General features: G+C 38.1%; 1 protein-coding gene across 16 annotated transcripts; it reads right to left on the bottom strand.

The window, feature by feature from the left end:
* Positions 1 to 1,121: 1,121 nt before the first annotated feature.
* Positions 1,122 to 17,435, bottom strand: rxrba (retinoid x receptor, beta a). 16 transcript variants are annotated; one of them, XM_079591987.1, is made up of 14 exons: positions 17,232 to 17,378; positions 16,524 to 16,660; positions 15,569 to 15,798; positions 14,204 to 14,230; positions 13,558 to 13,711; positions 12,666 to 12,845; positions 11,972 to 11,995; positions 11,024 to 11,184; positions 9,861 to 9,990; positions 9,551 to 9,683; positions 6,729 to 6,770; positions 6,177 to 6,268; positions 5,679 to 5,784; positions 1,122 to 5,510 (listed from the first exon to the last, which is right to left on the bottom strand). In XM_079591987.1, exons 2-14 carry the CDS (start codon positions 16,537 to 16,539, stop codon positions 5,363 to 5,365), a joined length of 1,443 nt encoding a protein of 480 aa, XP_079448113.1. In that variant the 5' UTR covers positions 16,540 to 16,660; positions 17,232 to 17,378; the 3' UTR covers positions 1,122 to 5,362. The 16 variants fall into 16 exon arrangements, with proteins under 16 accessions (XP_079448113.1, XP_079448115.1, XP_079448105.1 ...); XM_079591989.1 differs by having other exon boundaries at positions 11,024 to 11,181; positions 17,265 to 17,378; XM_079591979.1 differs by having other exon boundaries at positions 17,265 to 17,375.
* Between the last annotated feature and the right edge of the window lie 1,462 nt (positions 17,436 to 18,897).

Here is an 18,897-nt window from a genome sequence, read left to right as displayed (position 1 = left end):
TGCGCAAATATAACTGCGCAAATATGCTGCCCTCATCATTCCATACAGAGGAGTCATTGTAACAGCGACACCTGACGGCGGACAGAGGAACTGCATGCGCATATCACACAGAAAATAAGATTTTGATAAGAGAGCGGGTTCAAAAACACGCATCGAATATTCAATCTTTTAATATCATCATATATTATTTGGCTAAAGCAGTGGATAGTTGTAAAATTCAAGCGCCATAACATCAGAAGAGACACTAAAGATAATGCCTGCTCAAATAACACTCTTGTTGCATTCCTTCACAGTTGTAAGTCGCACTGGATAAATTATTACAAGTAAGAAGAACAACCTGGACATTCACACTACAACTTTTTATCCATTCTGCTTTCTTTTTGCGTGCGTGGCCTAGAATTTAGAAAAGGAAGAAGGAAGTGAGGGAGGAGTCAGAGTTGAGGCAGAATGTCATTGGTACATTCCAGGAGTGACGTTGCAGAAGCTCTCCCTCTAGCGGCCGGAGCTCGACACTGCAGCGCCAGCAGCGGCTCGGGGCCCGGGGGTCCTGCTGGACTGAGGACCACAACACACAACACTCTCACTGACTCAGAGCAACAGTTAATCTTAGTAAAGACAGGAGGAAGACCGATTTCAACAATATGGTGTAAAAGAGGGAGGGAGGGGGGCGTAATGGTTTTCAAATGTCCATTAACTTTTTTTAAAATGATAAATAATTATATATTAACGTATATATTTTAGATCTAACTACAATATTTTTTTTTATTTTAAGATAACATTTTAGCAATTAATTTAAATGATCCTGCAATGACAAAATTATTAAAAAATATATTTCTAAAATATTTAATGTAGTATATCTCACATATGTAGAATATAAGTCTCAAAACCATACACAAACTAATCAGTAATGTGTTTAAACGAGTTTTAAATTATTATAGTCGCATGTGTCACATATTATGATACTGCTTCAAACTGAATGTCAAGTGTTTAAAGAAAGAATAGATAAATCATGATTACCTATTGTGTTAAGCCAATCTACAGGTCTGGCAAGTGAGATACTTCAAAATGTTTGTGAAAAGGCAGGCAGATTGCGAAGATAAGATAAAAAGTTCACACAACTGTGCTGTATTAAAACCTTTACTTACACATGGTACATCCAACAAAAACAGATTCTGAATTAATGACAATAAAGCAAAAAGAAAGAGACATTTCTTTCTCCACTCAGTACAGTTTATCATTTCCACAACTGCTGGAGACAGATTCAAAACTAGACAAGAAAAATGAAGAGGGAAGGGTGTGGAGAGGAGGAGGGGGGGAGACCCCAAATAACATAACAGTTTTGCACTAATACGTCGGGATACACAAAGATGTAAAGCATAAGAAAAGTCAGAAAACATAGTGAGAAGCAATATTTTTGTTGTCGTTTTTCTTTTGATGGGAGTAAATAAAGAAAGCTCTGACGTATCATATCAAGTATGAAATCTCTTTCCCGTTAAACAATCACCATATCACCCCCCCCAACTTACAAGTACAAAATCATCATCATATAGCCCTCCTTCAGCTGTACATCCATTCATCGTGATCATGAATGGGTGAACCTCACAAAAAGCATGTCCAGGTCACATTTCACCTCAAAACCAATAGAAAAAAATAGTATGTACTGCAATGCATCCAGAAATGTTCATTCCAATTATTCTACATAGTGATTATTAATGTAGATCAATCATTTTGATTTAAGTCAGCATAAAATACTTCACATCCAATGATATATCACTTCGTTTACAGTGATGAAAAGCGAAAACTGTCCATTAAAGTGGTACTTACATAGGCTTATTTTTCCTTCTTTTGATTTTGCGGTGAAGAGTGACCCGGTCACATTCTTGACTGGTTTTGTGCAATTCACCTGCATGAACCCACTTTACCTTCGCAAATGCTTCAACTTCACTCATATCTTATGCATATATCTCATTGCAGAAGCAAACATTCACGGATAAGCCAAAAAAACGACGATAAAAGTGAATCAGCTCTCAGACTGTAACATGCACACCCACTTCATTCTCAGGCAGAGATTAATTCAAGTTTGCACTGTGCATATTTCAGAGCGCCACTCGGCTTCAGATACACACACAGGAGGGCTTTCCCACATGTGACAACAATTGCAGCAACAAGGCCTTAGAAAAAACACACTACCAGAACCCTCTGGATCTCTGACTCAGCTCAGTATAAATAGTTGCAATAGGGGCTCCGTTTAGTGATCATCACAGTACACAGTCAACCAGTAGGGGTTAGTGAGGAACAGCCAAAAAAAAAAACACACACACACACACACTCCCCTCACACCTGTTTGGCAGTGCTGAATCAGTTCAGGTGCATGACGGATAATTCAGGGGTTACGGTCCATTGTAACGAGACATTGTACATTGTACAAAATCCTGTGCAAGCCTTATTCATTTTTATGAATGCCTTGCAACCCTAAGCTAATTTTGAGAGCTGTTGAAAGGTAAGATTATGAAAAATGATTTGGGGGAAAAAAAAAGTGGACCCCAAAAGACAGGGAGGGTCGGCCACACAAGCTCACAGCGCATGTCTGGATTAATATGTAGTCAAGCGAAAAGTCGATTATGGCTAACTGCAATCAAGTAATAGGAGACAGGGCCATTGCACTCCATTCCAAGGAAATACGGTGAAGATTTTTACCACATGACGACTCATGTATGCATCTTTCACTTAGGATTTTTTCTGCAAAGCTGCACCCACACACCCACACACACACCCTATAGGCTGACTGACGACTCTGGCAACGCTCCAGACGCCCACATGAAAACACAAGCACACAGTGCACAATCAAATATGCCTTCCCACTGTTCAGATATAGAGCAGACACCAACTGAAATAGCTTTAATTCCGGGTTAAATGGAACCTGGATAGACCAAACACAAGAAAATACAGAACCTCTTTGAGGAACTACCGGGAAGCCAAATTTATAGGACCAGAGGTCAGTCATTGATCACATTAAAAAGGCTTCAAAACAGGATTCTTCCCACCGCTCGCCCTAACAAAACAAACACACAGGGAAGTTAAGTCAGGGGGGCAACGCTAGTCACAGAGAACCAAAGCTATAAATGGAAGTCTGGATTCAGTCACATGTCAATGGCTAGCATATTATAGATTACAGTACAATCCATTGATCCTTCAAACATATGAGAACGATCTTATCTGATGTTAATCTGATGTCTTACGGCATGACTATACTCTCAACTGGAAATTAAGCACCTTATGGATATATAAAATCTGGATGCTACACTTAAAATCATTATGCAGAATTAAATCTTATGTATTAAATAAGAAATTGGCATATCAAATTCAAGCTTATTGGAGAAATTGCATATTTTGACCACTGCCGTGTTTCTATTTGGGTGTCAACATATATGTCTAACTGTTGTCATTACTAGCACCGAAAATGGTGGGACCACTAGCAATCTCTAGATATTTTTCTCTATAAAAACTTCAAACACTGTCAGCATTTGATCTCAAGTCTCTGCCTACAATTACTTGGTTTGAGCCACAGAAAATAACAGGTCAGGCATATATGAAAATAGTACCCACCATCAATACTGGTGCACTTTCTAGATCTTGTTTAATGGCCTGAATTCTTTCTTCCATGACAATACAAACATTCGCACATAAATGCATAGAGATTGTAGTGGATGCTGGTTTTGACACGTCGACCTTTCAGATTGAACGCAAAATTCTTACATGACCCTAGTCCCTCAGTCCCTGTTGAATAATTCAGAGAGTTGCTATGAGGGAGGCAACCGGTACAGATGAAATGTAGAAGGTGATTCTCCTACAACACATTAAAGCTGGAATACACACTACACTACCTTTAAAATCAGAACAGATTTGTAAACACTAGGCATCATACACTTGCAGACTTTGTCAATGGTTACAGAGAAAAACAGGGCATCAACACATGCAGAAACATGCTTCTTGTTGCTAGATGCATGCCAAATGAAAACAAGATGTGTTCTAAAATACGTTTGATATTCTCCGACTGGATGGAATCATAGTCTGTGCCCATCGTACACTACACGGTTTTCTGTGAAATCGTTCAACTTCGACTGTCCAAAAATTGCTCTCAATTTCGGCAACTAATGTAAATTCTTCCCGACTGTAAACCAGGGCAAAAATCTGCAAACGATGTGTAGAGTATTCCAGCCTTTACACAAACCAGAATCACTTTTGTTGTTTACTAAGCCAAAGTTAATACCAGTTCATTCCAAAGGAGCCTGATGACAAGCTGATTTCATAAACCCAAAAGAAAAAGGCCTTCTACACCGATCACGTGGAAAGGACAAGAGTGGTTGGACATACTACACAGCACACACACACACACTTTATAAATATTTGTCCTTTGGGGGTCATGGTGTGGAATTGGTGAAGAAATAGATCAAAAGAACATGGGGAAAATTATGAAATGGCAAAGGTGCAGGGTCCTCTATAAGGTACCAAAACCTATACCAATCTATTTGCTCATTTAAAACAACACAAACCAAGAAAAACAAGGTCGACCCTCCTATTGCCGCCAAAAAAAGCAGGATTTTCCTGCGAGAATTACTCTGTGCCTTTAGGCCCTCCTTAGAACATGATCAAAAATACATGTCCAAAAAACCTGCATACATTTATTCACAAATGTAAAACCCCAGCCTGCTTTTCATATGGGCCAGATGCAGCAGGCCGAGAATTTCCAATGCCGTTTATAAATCAGACTCATTTCATGAGTACAGTACAAAGTAGGATTTCAAGGTAAAAATCCCAAAGATAGCAGTTAGCAGTATTCCACAGTCAAAAACAAAGAGGCAGGTCTGCCGCGACTTGATTCGTACCAGCCAAATGGCTCGCCGGATTCTCGCCCCGGTCACACATGCACTGTAAATTCAGCCGAAGGGCTGTATAACTGCAATGATAAACGAAAACGAAGTAGAATTCGTGCATTCAGAGTAACATACAAACCAAAGCGACACACGGAGATCTCTAGAATCAATATGAGAGTTCTAAAACTGGAAGCCGAAGTCTTTAAATTGAAGCTTATGGTTTAGAACCTCCAAGGAATTCGAAGAATAAGATCTCTCTGGACAGCTCATACTGTGTAAAACCTTACATGGAAAACAAGTTTGTTTTTTTTCAGACAGCTTAGAGTCTTTTTTTCGGGGCTGAACTGGTTTGAAGGTGCGGCAGGGAGAACGTGTAGGAGAGTGGGGGAAGGTGTTAATGGGAAGTGAGACAGTAAAGCCCCAGAGTCCAGGGGGGACTGCGATACCCTGGTGCAAACCGGATTGAACTGGATCGAGCCTAGTCCATGTTAGGTCAGCTGATGAGGCGCTTCAAGCATTTCCATTAAGAAGGTGTCAATTGGGGTGTCTCCAATCAGCTTGAAGAAGAACAGGTGCTCCAAGCATTTTAAGCCAATGGAGCGAAGCGCTGGGAGCCGGAGTAGGAGCTTGGCAAACCTGAAAACCAAGTGAGATGTTGAGAAACTGCACTGAGCAACATATATAACCACAGTAATGATCACCCATTTTCTTTTCACTACGAAGATAGTAAATGGGATTTTACTGAACCCTACTGTTGTGAACTATTGAGGGATCGAGGTGAAAATGATGTGCTGAGTGCTGTACCTCCCCTGCTGGTCAGGATATCTCTGTTTACAATAAGCCTCCAGCGATGCATAGACCTTCTCTCTCAGTAACTCCACTTCACTTGGGCTTGACAATCCCTTTGCATCTGCACAACAGACATAAAACAAAAAAGTTGTCATCAGGTAGGTCAAAAACAGTAGGAGTAAAAATCAGAACTGAACTCTTAATCTGAACTGGTCTTTGCACAATTACAGTTTTAGCTCATTCTAAGTTTGGATTTTGGTTGAATAGAAATTGACTACGAACTAGAGATGCACCGATAACGCCTGGTATCAGTGCATCAAACAAACATTTCTGGGAAGTTTTTAGTTTAGTTATTCTATTTAATTTAAAATTACAAATGCCAAGAAAATACGTCACTGGCAAGTACCAAAAATGAAAGTATCGGTATCGTATTTGATCTGGGAAAAAAGTTTTAGCAGAATATCCTTAGTATGAACGAATATGAATTGAATGTTTATGACTTTGCAGACTGACCTGGGTTGAAGAGGATGATGGCTCTCAGGCAGCCCAACTCTGTTTTATCCATCTGCATGTCTCTCATCTTGCTCACCAGCTCCGTCAGCACCCTGACGCCATGAAAATGTGGGCATGAAGGAGCATGGGATGAAAAGCAAGAAGGGAAAGGTGGGGAAAAAAAGAGAGAAGATTTAGGTTAATTTCTGAAGTACCACAATTCACAATCAGGCAACAGAAAAAAGCTTGGTGGAGCCGTTTTCATAGCCACTTAAAAATATACAAAACAACATAAAATTCCCTGGTATAACAGGGATATAAAATACGACAAAAGGAACATTCAGAAATTAATTTTTTAAAAACAGAGCATGCAACATAAAACATCAGTCACTCTTGCTAACATTGTGAGTCCAAGCAATGTATTCAATCACACAGACACACATACACAAGGTCAGTTTGGTCTTTACCTGCCCCAAACAGCCCCAGACATAATTTTATCCAAAATAAACTCTCAAGCTACAGGCTTTTCTGACTGCTGCTGTTTGTTTATGGCGTGTGGCGGAGTGTCATTACCTGTCGAATATGGCCCCAACCTCTGCATTGTGCGCACTCTCCCTGTGTGTTCAATCACAATGTGTTATTAAAATGTCATTACACATATCATAGTTATATAATGTCTCCCCGCTCCAGAAAGGCCCAGGCAGAGACGTTAAGACTCCACGTATGTTGGCGGTAGGCCGAGTTCAAAGAGTAACAAGCTACAGGCTCTTGTTGAAAGGAAGGCAGACGGATCATTGGATGGCAGCAATGAAGCTAGAAATGACAATTCCCAGCGCAGAACAAATACAACATAACATGATCAACAAAACAAAAAAAATCAGGATAAGAACAGGGCTCAACAATAAGGATGGACACTTACAACGATTTAATCATGTACATGTAATTTCAAGTCATGCAAACTTTGATGATTTGAGCATTGATGCTTTGCAAAATCTGTTGATGCAAACCTTACCACGGTTCTCTTAAAGTCCCCCTGTGGTGAAAATCTGTTTTTTAATGTTGTTTATATGTTTATGTGGTGTTTTTAATATGCTTTAAGACAAACCATGTGAAAATGTATAAGATTTAACAATATAGCGGGTGTATGATGTATATTATGATGTTATGATGAATATATGCCTTTCTCCACTGACGTTCTAAGTAGTTCGGAGCATGGTTTGTGTAACATTAGCATCACATTAAAAAGGGCTAATCATATTAATTACCGTTATTTGTCCGACGTTGTAAAGAGTAATGCCATTGTGCAGTGTTTTCCTCAGTAAGTTGACCGAGAGGATCTCTGAGCTGGAGTGAGTGACTGGAGGCGGGGCAAATTTGCATATTCATGGTTCAGCATATACTAAATGAAGTTGCATTCAAGCTATTTTAAGGCATGAAGACCTTTTTTAACACAGGAAAAAACATTTAAATATGTCATTTTGGTGAGCAAAGATGAGTTTTAAGGGATACAAATATTGACTACTGGGGGACTTTAAAATCTGGTGATCATTAGTTCAAATATTTTTAAAAAGGACTTTATTACATCATTTAAAATATATGTAATAAATATGTGTTATTCACACATAATTTCTAGCTGCTGCTAATTAAAAAATACCTATTTTAATACAAAATATAACACTTTAAAACTTTTTATTTTAATTTCAGATTTTGCTAATGAGGCCTGTAAATATCTGAACAATAGTAAAAATGTATACAAAATCACTGTTGAGCCCGGAAGAAAAAATATAATATTATTATTGTTGTTGATGTTGTGGAATATATCAGTTAATTAATTTAGTTCATTATGCACTGTATGCCTTAATTGCATAAAATGATTCTGAAGACACATCAGATTTTGCACAGAGGGTTAAATAGCATCTAGAGCATGAGCCAATAAAGCAAAGCAAGAAGCATGTGTACACAGCACATGGCACCAACAGGACGACAATGAAGCGCTGCAAAAATCAGGTGAGATGGACAGTGAAGCACAAGGACAGGGAGGCTCATTTCTGAAGCAGAGACATTATGACAAGATGAATGGCAACAAAAGACAATCTCATATGAGCATCACAACAAACTGTAGCACAGCACATCTAGAATGAGCTGATTTAAAACAACAGCCTGTAGCTCATTATTCCTGGATTTGCATAAGACAAAGACAAAATATGGAGTCTTCAGAAGTCTAGGGGAGAAATGTGCTAAATTTGTTCCTTGAAATAAGCAATTGCTGTAATAAACAGCAGATCACATGACAGAACACACTTCATATGCGTGCCTGTACTGATTATGTAAATGGGAGTGTGTTGAGACTAAGCAGAGGAGAGCGTTGGTGCACATATAGGTGTTTGCATGTATGTGCATGTCCTGTCTGTCGTTCAGTGTCATTCTAAAAAAGCACACTATATATAGCAGCGTCAAGGCGGCAGGCTGTCGGGAGGTAAAAGGTATTTCATGGCGCAGGAAAATCCAACCACCTTTGCAGCCTTAAATGTGTCATAAAAAGCAAGAATCAAAGCTGTTAAGTTTTAGGAGCGCAGGTTTACCACTAACTATGATACAATAAACTATTGTCTAATCCTTTTCACACATAAGCAAAGCAGGTCACATGCACATCTTTACACGATTGCAACAAGAAATTATTCTAGAAAAGCATTGAATTGAATAATATAAACAAATGTAACAATTAATTGTCATTAAGTCTCATTTTCAAAGTCTGATTCCAGCTAAATGAAAGTGCGATGTGGATATGAACCATCATCGATAGCTATGTTTCCATCCAAAGTGGCGAATTTATTACTTATGTGCAAAATAGGAATAATGCAAAAATATTGCACATTCCATCCCATGTGAGAGAACAAAAATCTTCACTTCATGGGAAATTGATGCAAAATATCTGTAATAAAAATGGAAGTTGATGAAATTGGGGAAGCCACTGTGGCTCTTTTTTCTTACATCATAAATTACTTGTGTCTCAGAGCGCACAGACGAAATGTAATAAACGCTGTCATGTTATCTTGGTTTTTGGGAACACAATCATGTGAGAACCTTCTAGGAAGTCATTATACCAACTTATTCTGATGACAGACTTTGGGCTCAGGCATTTCAGAATGATCAAACCAAACACTGAGATGCTGTGCAATGAAATCGGACTGCTGGTTAGTCCAGTTAACAAATCTCATCTAATGTTGAGGCAAAGTCACGCAAGTTTTTTTTTTGCGCATCAAGGAATGTAATCAGTAAATGCGTTTCCATCATAGTTTATGCGCATGTCTTCTTATCTGATAAAAAATATGCATCCACCTTTTTAAAATGTATGTGCATCTTGGCAGTCTGCAGTCATGGGACATGACTATTACCTGTCAAAGATGGCTCCCACCCCAGCACTGTGAGCACTGTTCCTGTGCACATGGAGGCCAGTGGCCAGCAGAATGCCATCCTTCACCGTGATGGAGCGATGAGAGAATGATGCGATTAATAGCTCATTCCAGCCTGACAAATAAAAGCAGCATAAGAGTGGGGTTCAATATTGAGTAAAGCATATTAATAACAGTGTTTGCTAAGGGAAGCATCACTAAAATACAGTTTGCAGATTTATATTATTAAATGGTTTTCAGAAATATATTAATATGTTATTCAGAGTAAAAAGACAGAGGCAAACAGGTTTACCAGCACGCAGTAGGATGACCTGGTCATCAAGAGACAGCTCACTGAAGTGAGGGATCCTCTTTGCCCACTCCACCAAAGTGAACAGCTGTTTATCAGCTGCCTGGCAGATATTTGTGACTGGGTCGTTCGGCTGAGGAGAGGTAAAAATAAAAGTATTATGGGTAAGTGGTAAGCAGAGGGAATGAAACAAAAACAGTAACATCACACTAGTCTTTTTGTTGTTATATAGCAGTAGGAATCTGCATTTGAAAGAGGCCATATTATGCTCTTTTACAAAGTTTTGATTTTGTTTTTGGGACTAGAATAGAATTTCATACTTGGATGTTCATAAAACACATTTGTTTTCCTATATTTGACCTCTTAACCGCCTGTATGTAACACTCTGGGCTGCGTTTTCCAAAAGCCTTGTATGCCTAAGTAGATCGTAGAAGAGATCTACTTTGCTCTAAGACTTTGCTCTAAGATCTACTTTGCTCATGAAGCTTTCGAGAAATGCAGCCCAGTTTAATTCCTGTCTCTATGAGGCCCCTCTTTCCAAAAAGCGCAATGTGCTCGGATTGGTTGGCTGGACCAGTGTGTTGAGCGTGTTTCGGAAATGTCACGCCCATTACCAAAACCACGAGTTTCAACACACTACTAACGCAACCAGACCTCACCCCCCTTTTATTTGCCTATGCCTTGGGTAAGAATCATTTAAATTAGAAATATTGTGACGTGTACGTTCGCAAAAGAAAACTCATGACTACAATTGTGGCGTTTCAGGGAATTCAAAAAACAGTGCCTACTGATATAGAGTAGAACTCCCTTTGTAGCGACTTTGTGTTTTGTAACTTTGCAGACATTATTCATGCACAAACAGCAACATTACACACTAATGAAAGTTGAAAATGTTACAAATATATAATAGGTCCTCTGCATTCAGTCTGTCTCATTACATATACATGCATATTGCAAGTAAAAATGTCAAACGCTTTATTAAAACTGAATGCTCCAATATGAATGGCTGGCTCTATGAAACTTCCTGCATTTAACCAGTCAACCAGCCTACTGTCATTGGGCTGCTACAATTAGAGCCCAATTACTTTAAAGGTCTGGATCACGTAACAGATCATCCTGGCACTAAAGATCATAAATCCTCTTTAACGTGCTTATCTGTTCCTTACAGAGCTTCCACCTGAGCTGCCATCCGCATGCAGCTCAGTCTTCTGCTCCACGGCCATTTCTGCTTCCAGAATCTTCTCCACTGGCATCTCTTCATTCGCAGCGCTGGTGGACTCCACCTCTCCTTCCCGCTCCTTGTTCCTCTGACGCTCCTCCTGAACTGCTGTATCGCACACAGGGAAATGAAGAAAAGGAACCAGACGGCGAGACAGAGATGAAGGATAGAGCAGAGGACAGTGTGAGAGAGATTAACATGATGGGAAAAGGAAAATGAGAGGAGAGAAGGTAGTGAATAGGGAAAGCGGTAAAGATGAAAACAGGTGAAGAGAGACACAGAGATATACAGATACATGGAGTTCCTGGTTAGTTTTCAACGCATTCATTCACACAATTAAGTCCTCCAGCAACATTCCTTATTCAATGACCCAGTAAAAGCTACAAAGGTCCCTTATTGCACAAATTCAAAACATCATTCTCACATGACTAATATGTTTTGCTGCATCATGTCATTTAAAGGGGTCATATCATGTGGAATTAAGTTTCCATTGACTTAATGATAACAGTTTGATGCACTATGAAAATATATGGTAAATTCAGACCTGAAAATTTGCCAGATATTCTGCAAAAAGACTGCATGTATACTATTACTTATAAACATCAAATGAATTAATAACAGCAAAATATTGTGCTGTTTCTGGCTGGGTTGGGGGCTGATGATTATTTTTTAACAAGGTCTCTTATCATTTCAGTCAGACTCTAGGGATCAATTTGAGAAAAAAAAATCACTTTAAGAAAATATTTTCATATTTTCAAGTGGATCTCAGAAAAAAGAGATGGCATGACCCCTTTAATGGCTGTGACTAACATCCTACAGAGCAATTCTTTCACCATTACCATTCCCACATTCACACACATGACCAACCCTCCCTCCCTCCCTGCTTTCTCCTTACATCGTTGACGTTCATCTTGGACCACTACAAAAGGAGAGGGAGGAAGAGAGAGAACGAGAGGAAACAAAAGAGGGGGACAGGTGTTAGTGGTGACAACAGCCCTCCCTCCCCCTCTCCTCTCCTCTCTGGTTTGTGCTGTGATTTATATGACTTATGAAATCTACATGTCTCTGCTATACCTACTCTTGTCATTACTGTCTATCTGTCTTGCTTCATTCTAAAAAGTCATTATTTCGCTCTCCTTAGTGACAAGCTAATTAATCATAAAATAAATACAAATAAAAGTTAAATAAATTAAATAAATGTCAAATAAACAAAAGTAAGTATATTTTTAAAAAATTACATTTCTGCCATTTTTTGGTAAATCCCAATTGCCATTAAATTGTACATAACATTTCAGTGCTTTTTTGTCAATCATCCACCCTGCTCTCTAGATATCACCATCAGTTTGTTTCCTCCACTACAGCAAAGAACATTTCACCCAAATTGTGGTAAATCAGTCTTTCTATTGCATTAACTCATAAATATAAACAAAGTGACCAATGTAGTTTACAAACAAATGACAATTAAATGTAGGGGCATTTATAATGGGAGGAAACACTGGCATCAGACACTGAAAATCCCTTCAGTGGAACTCAAATTGGGTCTGTAGTATGTGTATGTGTTAGGTGGGACAGGGACTTCTGGTTTTTACCCTCTCTCTTCATCCCCATGGCCAGGCACTTCTGGTAGCGGCAGTACTGGCAGCGGTTCCTCTGGCGTTTGTCCACCAGACAGTCCTTATTGTCTCTGCATGTGTAGCTCAGGTCCTTCCTCACGGTGCGCTTGAAAAAGCCCTTGCAGCCCTCGCAGCTGTACACGCCATAGTGCTTGCCTGGAGAGAAGAGACATGAGGCCAGTTTAGGTTTGTTAATTAGGAGGTTAATCCACAGATCAGTGAGCCCAAATTCGATCATTTCATAATGTTGACACACAATGTTATTACATAAGAGTTACATAATGAAAAGCTGTTTTTGTTCATTTGTCATGAATCTTTTTTTGCTTTGCACTCATCAACTTGCACATCAAACGGAAAATCCATTGGGTTGAAGTACCTTTTATATGTAAAATATTGAATTACCACGTGGCTATTTAATATACACTCTCCGTCACGGCCACTTCATTAGGTACACCTGTTCAACTGCTCTTGAACACAAAATCTAGTTAACGTTATCTAATCAATGAATCACATGGCAGCAACTCAATTCATTTAGGCATGTAGACATGGTTAAGACGATCTGCTGAAGCTTGAACTGAGCATGACTTTTGCTGATACACTGGGATTTTCACGTACAACCATCTCTAGGGTAGGGAAAATATCTATTGAGCAGCAGTTCTGTGGACGAAAATGCCTAGTTGGTGCCAGAAGTCAGAGGAGAATGGCCAGACTGTTCGATCTGATAGAAAGACAACAGTAACTCAAATAACCAGTTGTTACAACCGAGGTCTGCAGTAGAGCATCTTTGAACGTACAACACATCGAACCTTGAAGCAGACGGGCGACAGCAGCAGAAGACATCAAATATAGCATTTTATCAGTGACTTACCGGAGGAGCGATCCCCACAGATGGCACACAAGCGCTTCTGTGAGAGCATGGGTCCTGGGCTGTGGCTGGACAGCGGCTTCAAACCGAAGGGTGGTTTCACGTCATCAGAGCTGCTGACGGCATGCAGGCCCGACATAGACACAGTGGAGTTGATCTGAGAAGGGCGATGAGAAAGAGATGAAGTGGCAGAAAAAAAGTCAAAAAGTTGTATTGAAACTTTGAACACTTGAAAAATGTACCACTCCCTATTTTGTTAGTGATAAACAAAAATCAAATTGCAAGGTAAAATAAAAATACATGTTAATTTCTTATGGTCAGTAACACATGCCTAATTATCCCTTAACTGATCATAACCAGACATTTCTCCCCAAATCATTCAAACACCATTCCATCACAAATCAACTTGAGCACAAGTGGAAGATGATCAATCATTAAGAATTTTATTTTGATTGCATTTTGATGTCATTTGAACAAAACCCCTTAAAGACGGAATGTATCCAAGGAATCAGAGCAACATCCAAACAGAGCAACATTTCAACATTTATGAGCAACAGTAAAGGGAAGAAGCCATTTGCATGAGAGGAGCGACTAGAAAACGAGGAAAGCATGAGAGAGTCAGGAACTGAGAGAGGGTACAAGGTCTCACCTCTATGTTTCTGGGAAACATGTTCATCTGTGAAACAGAAATGCAGTGATGAGGAGGGGCGCAAAAAAAGCTTGTGGAACGAGGGACGTGGTGCTACATTACCAAATCCACTATGCTATTTTGTATTGTTAATACTAAAATTTAGACTAAAAAGAAATCGGTTTTAGATCGACAGAAACCTACTAAGAGACTTTGGAAATTAAGGTCAAAATACCAGACGGTCTGTTAAAGATTAACGTTTTAGAGTGAAACACTCAAATAACCTCTGTAAATAAATGGGATTTAGATTTTTTTTAAGCTGAACCAAACCTTGAAATTTTGCAGGTCTAGTTGCATATTGCTAGTCATTGTACAATACCGTTCAAAAGTTTGGTGTAGATGAGATGTTTTAATGTTTTTGAAAGAAGTCTCTAATGCTCACCACGGCTGCATTTATTTGATGCAAAAATACAGTTAAAACAGTAAAATAATATTACAATTTATAATAACATAACAGTTTTCTATTTTCATATATTTTAAAATTTTACATTTTCAGCATCATTACTCCAGGCTTCAGTGTCACATGATCCTTCAGAAATCATTCTAATATGCTGATTTGCTGCTTAATGATGATTGTGCTACTTAATATTTTTGAGGAAACTGTAATACTTTTATTTCAAGATTCCATCATTAATGTAAAGTTTCAAAAATAATTTCTTTGAAAAATAAACATTTTCTAACATTATAAATGTTATAACATTATACTGTCTCTTTTGACCAATTAAATGCATACGTGCTTAATAAAATAATTAATTTCTTTGGGGAAAAAAACTGTAGTGTACATTAAGATGTCGCTGATATCAATGCAAATTTAGCTATTGTGCAGCTTTTTTCCCTAAATCTACACTAGGCCTACTTTGTTGAATTTTCATGTACTCAATAACAAAAAAAAATCAGATTTCTGCCAGACTTTTCTGCCAGGGGATTTTACACGACACCGGTTTCAACTAAAAACGTAAAACTTTTTATCTGTTTTGGCCGTTCATTTACACGACAACGTTTCGGGGGGCCTGAAAACGCAAACTTTTGAAAACGATATTATCATCATCTCTGTAAACTACAAAAACGTGAAGTCAAACACATGCATATTACGTGTTCAGTCTATAGGCAGTGTTTTTTTTTACAAAGTGATGGGGATCGTTTTGACAATGTCTGTGCTTGAAACTTTTCAAAAAACTTTTCTATTTTAGTACATTGTTGTCGTGTAAACGTACCCTCAGAAACCAAACAAGCTGGGCTGTTCATCTCAATGCAAACACACAGGTCTGTAACTGAAATAATGAGAGTCTGGTGGACAGTTGGGATTGATAACATGAAAGTGCTCACCTGTGGGCTGCTGATGGGGCCGTAGCCTACAGAGGGAGTTCCAGGAAGGCAAGGAGAACCCAGAGAGGAGCTGATGACTGAGAAAGGTGAGCCCATGCTGCTGATGGGACTGTTCACGGCTGAAGTGATGGGTGGCAGAGAAGTCATGGAGGCGGCTGAAGGGGCCAACGGGGGCGAACGCTGACCTGATGGTGGTGAGGAAACGGATGAGCTATCTGGACTACGAGAATCTGTGAGGAGAGGCGGGTTTATGGATCAGACCGGAGCAAAAATTATACAATTACGTTCAGTGCGGCCAATCATATAAAAGGAATTTTTGCTTTCCTAATTCAAACATCTGATAGATTATTAAATTAGCACATTTGTCAAGCTTTGTCTCATGAAATGCAATAAGCTTCAAAAAGCTAAATGTCAATTATCAAAAAAATAAATAAATTCCAGCCTTGATAAAACTAAGCGAGAACACAAACTGCTTATTTATCTCGGATACATGCTAAATAAACCGGGTTACACTTTATTTTAAGGTGACTTAGTGAAATTATACATTTAACTAATGAGTAATATTAATTAACGATGTGTACTACTACTTACTATAGAGTTAGGGTTTGATTTAGGATTAGTTACATGTAATTACACACATATTACTGCTATTAATATAATACGTACAAGTAAAATGAAGTGTTACCATAAACTAATAATGAGACTACGCCATTAAAACTTAGAACAACAAAACAATCATGAAACACTGGCAAATCGATGTGTAAATTTAGCAGGAGCATTAACCTTTGCGTCTCAATCCACTGATTATATGCAAAACACCGTGTCATTCATACCATTAGTCATTAACACTTAACTTAAGATGAGCAATGCACTTAAAATCTAAGCTTACAGCTCGAAGTCTAAATTTTACTGCACAAACGTGGAGCCACATGTGGATATATAATCAAAACATCACCTCTGCTGTCGCCCATGATGTGCAGCCGGGCCCTGCTGTTGACACCGACACACTCGCTCTGATGTCGGATGGTTGTTCAACTCAAGACCGCGGACTGAGGCCCGGGCCCCTGGATCTTTTACCAAGTGAAGTTATCCCTACAGTTAACAAAACGCTGCGTGAATGACATTTAAGATCATGTTAACGACAAACACGAAAAATATAAATCCTCACTATACCTCAAAGCGAGTTATATTGCATTTCTGTGTAAACATGACAGAAAACTTTTATTTGTAAGAGTAGTCACGTGGCTTTTTACGCATATGAATAGTTAGAAAAGATTAAATGTATTATACAGTTGTATTAGTGTGATGAAACAGGATTAATCACGTGTAAGCATGCAAAACGTAATTTCCAGTATAGGCTAACGTTACCTGATTAGCCAACTGGATATCTTACATTTAACAGCAAAACAAGTCATATTACGTATTAGAAAATTGCCCTAAATGTACCCGTAAATTAATTCATTATGTTTAAGTGTACGGAAGCTTTTTAATTTACAAGTGTTGCGTGTAATAACACGCGTATTTATATTTGCATTCGGCTAAACGAGTCAACTAGCATGTTAGCTAGCACGCTAATAACTCTGCAGGCACAAATTACTGCCCACAAACAAACAGCGGAAAACCGAGCATAGTGTTATTATAACGGGGTTATAACTACATATACCTGTCAATAAATGTAAACAACAGCAGCATTTACCCGAGTTACATAAATATGATGAAGATTTATATTTAAAATGGCTTAATTAGGGCCGCGACTCTCCGTTCCCATCTCTTCGGTGTGATCCTCGCAGTCGCCCTGATCTTCCTTTCTGAGGAGGAAACTGAAGCTGTTTACGTCCGAGCACGGAAACTGACGCCATTTTGGCTCGTGTAAAGTATCGAATGAGCCATAATGTCTAATTCCAAAAATAGTTTATTTCTTCATTCAAAGTACATTATATAACTGCCTCTGGGCGATTCTTTAAATGTGTGTCACATTAACATGTTTACATAATTGCAAAACAATTATATAATATTATTGTGTACAAAATTACTTGATACTTTTATACAGCAAGGATGCACTGAAAGTAAAGTATAATATTGCAAAATAGTTTTGATTTCAGATAAAATCTTTTGAACTTTACACCAAAGAATCCTGAAGAAAAAAAATATTACATTACACAAAAAAAGTTGGTAGCAAAACTTTTCAATATAGATGATGATCATATTCTGAAGGATCATGCGACACACAAGAGTGAAAATTCAGTATTGCTATCACAGGAATAAATTATAAAACATTAAAATAGAAAACAGTTTAAATTGTAATAATACTTAATAATATCATTGTTTTAACTGTATTTAACTTAATATTTTATATTATATTTTATAATAAAAAATATATTATTAAAATATATATATTATTATAATTTTTTATGATAAGCATAAAAGACTTTTTTTTAAAACATGAATAAATCTTACCGACTCCACCCATTTTAAGCAGCGGCTTGCATTACAATAATGTAAATATACACCACTGGCGCATCTAAACCACTAAGTCTTTTGTTTGACAGAATGATAACGTGTTCACACATCATTAGCATGTCTATATGAACACTCAGTTCTGGTTTGTACCTCACACTTATTCATCATGTTAAGTCTTCATTCATCTCAATATATTATGTTTTCCAAAGTGGTGTATAAATAATTAAACATAATCTTGTCACTGAAGTTTGCCAAGAAAACTACGCCCTGAGCTTTTCTGTGAACTCAGCTGCCATCCACAGGCAAGAGTACTCTACTACAGTCAAACACACCTGCATTTAGATTGAATTGCAATGTTATTACTTTTTCATTGCTTAAGTATCTTATTTTGTGATTCTTGGGGAAGTTACAAATTCACGTCTGGACAGTCAAACCAACCTTTCAGATGTGCTGTCATTCTGGAATGCAGAATAGTAGGATGCAGGAGAAGAAAGATAAACACTCTTACTTCAGCAATAAAAACAAAACAAAAAAATGACACAAACGTCGTTAATCTAAAGTCATTTTTGCTTATTAGTATGGTTGAATTGGATCATCGAAGGTCAGCAGCAAAGACATAGGTTAAAAAAAAGTGAGATAAAATACATAAAGTATATTTGTGTTGTTTAACATTTAAAATTATTTGCAGAATATTAAGTTTGCATTTCACTGGTTTTATTAACTTGGAGGAATACTGCAAGTGAGAGGAGTAAAAAAAAATGCATGTTGACATAAGGCGTGACTTTACTAGTTACTTGAAAATGTAAATATAATCCGATTACCTAACTCACGGTACTTGTAATGCGTTACCAGCAACCCGGTCTTCAACA

This window comes from Phoxinus phoxinus, assembly GCF_949152265.1.
Source record: "Phoxinus phoxinus genome assembly, chromosome: 19".
NCBI lineage: Eukaryota > Metazoa > Chordata > Actinopteri > Cypriniformes > Leuciscidae > Phoxinus > Phoxinus phoxinus.
Note: the sequence above shows the minus strand (reverse complement) of the source record. Positions and strands in the feature narration are given on the sequence as shown.

Bases quoted from the DNA above. Each gene is read 5' to 3' on its own strand.
- rxrba (XM_079591987.1), bottom strand. The intron at 6,771-9,550 runs GTAATAGTCATG...TTGAACACACAG, and splicing joins GTGGGAGCCATCTTTGACAG to GGAGAGTGCGCACAATGCAG. The intron at 5,785-6,176 runs GTCAGTCTGCAA...TCTGTTGTGCAG, and splicing joins CATCATCCTCTTCAACCCAG to ATGCAAAGGGATTGTCAAGC.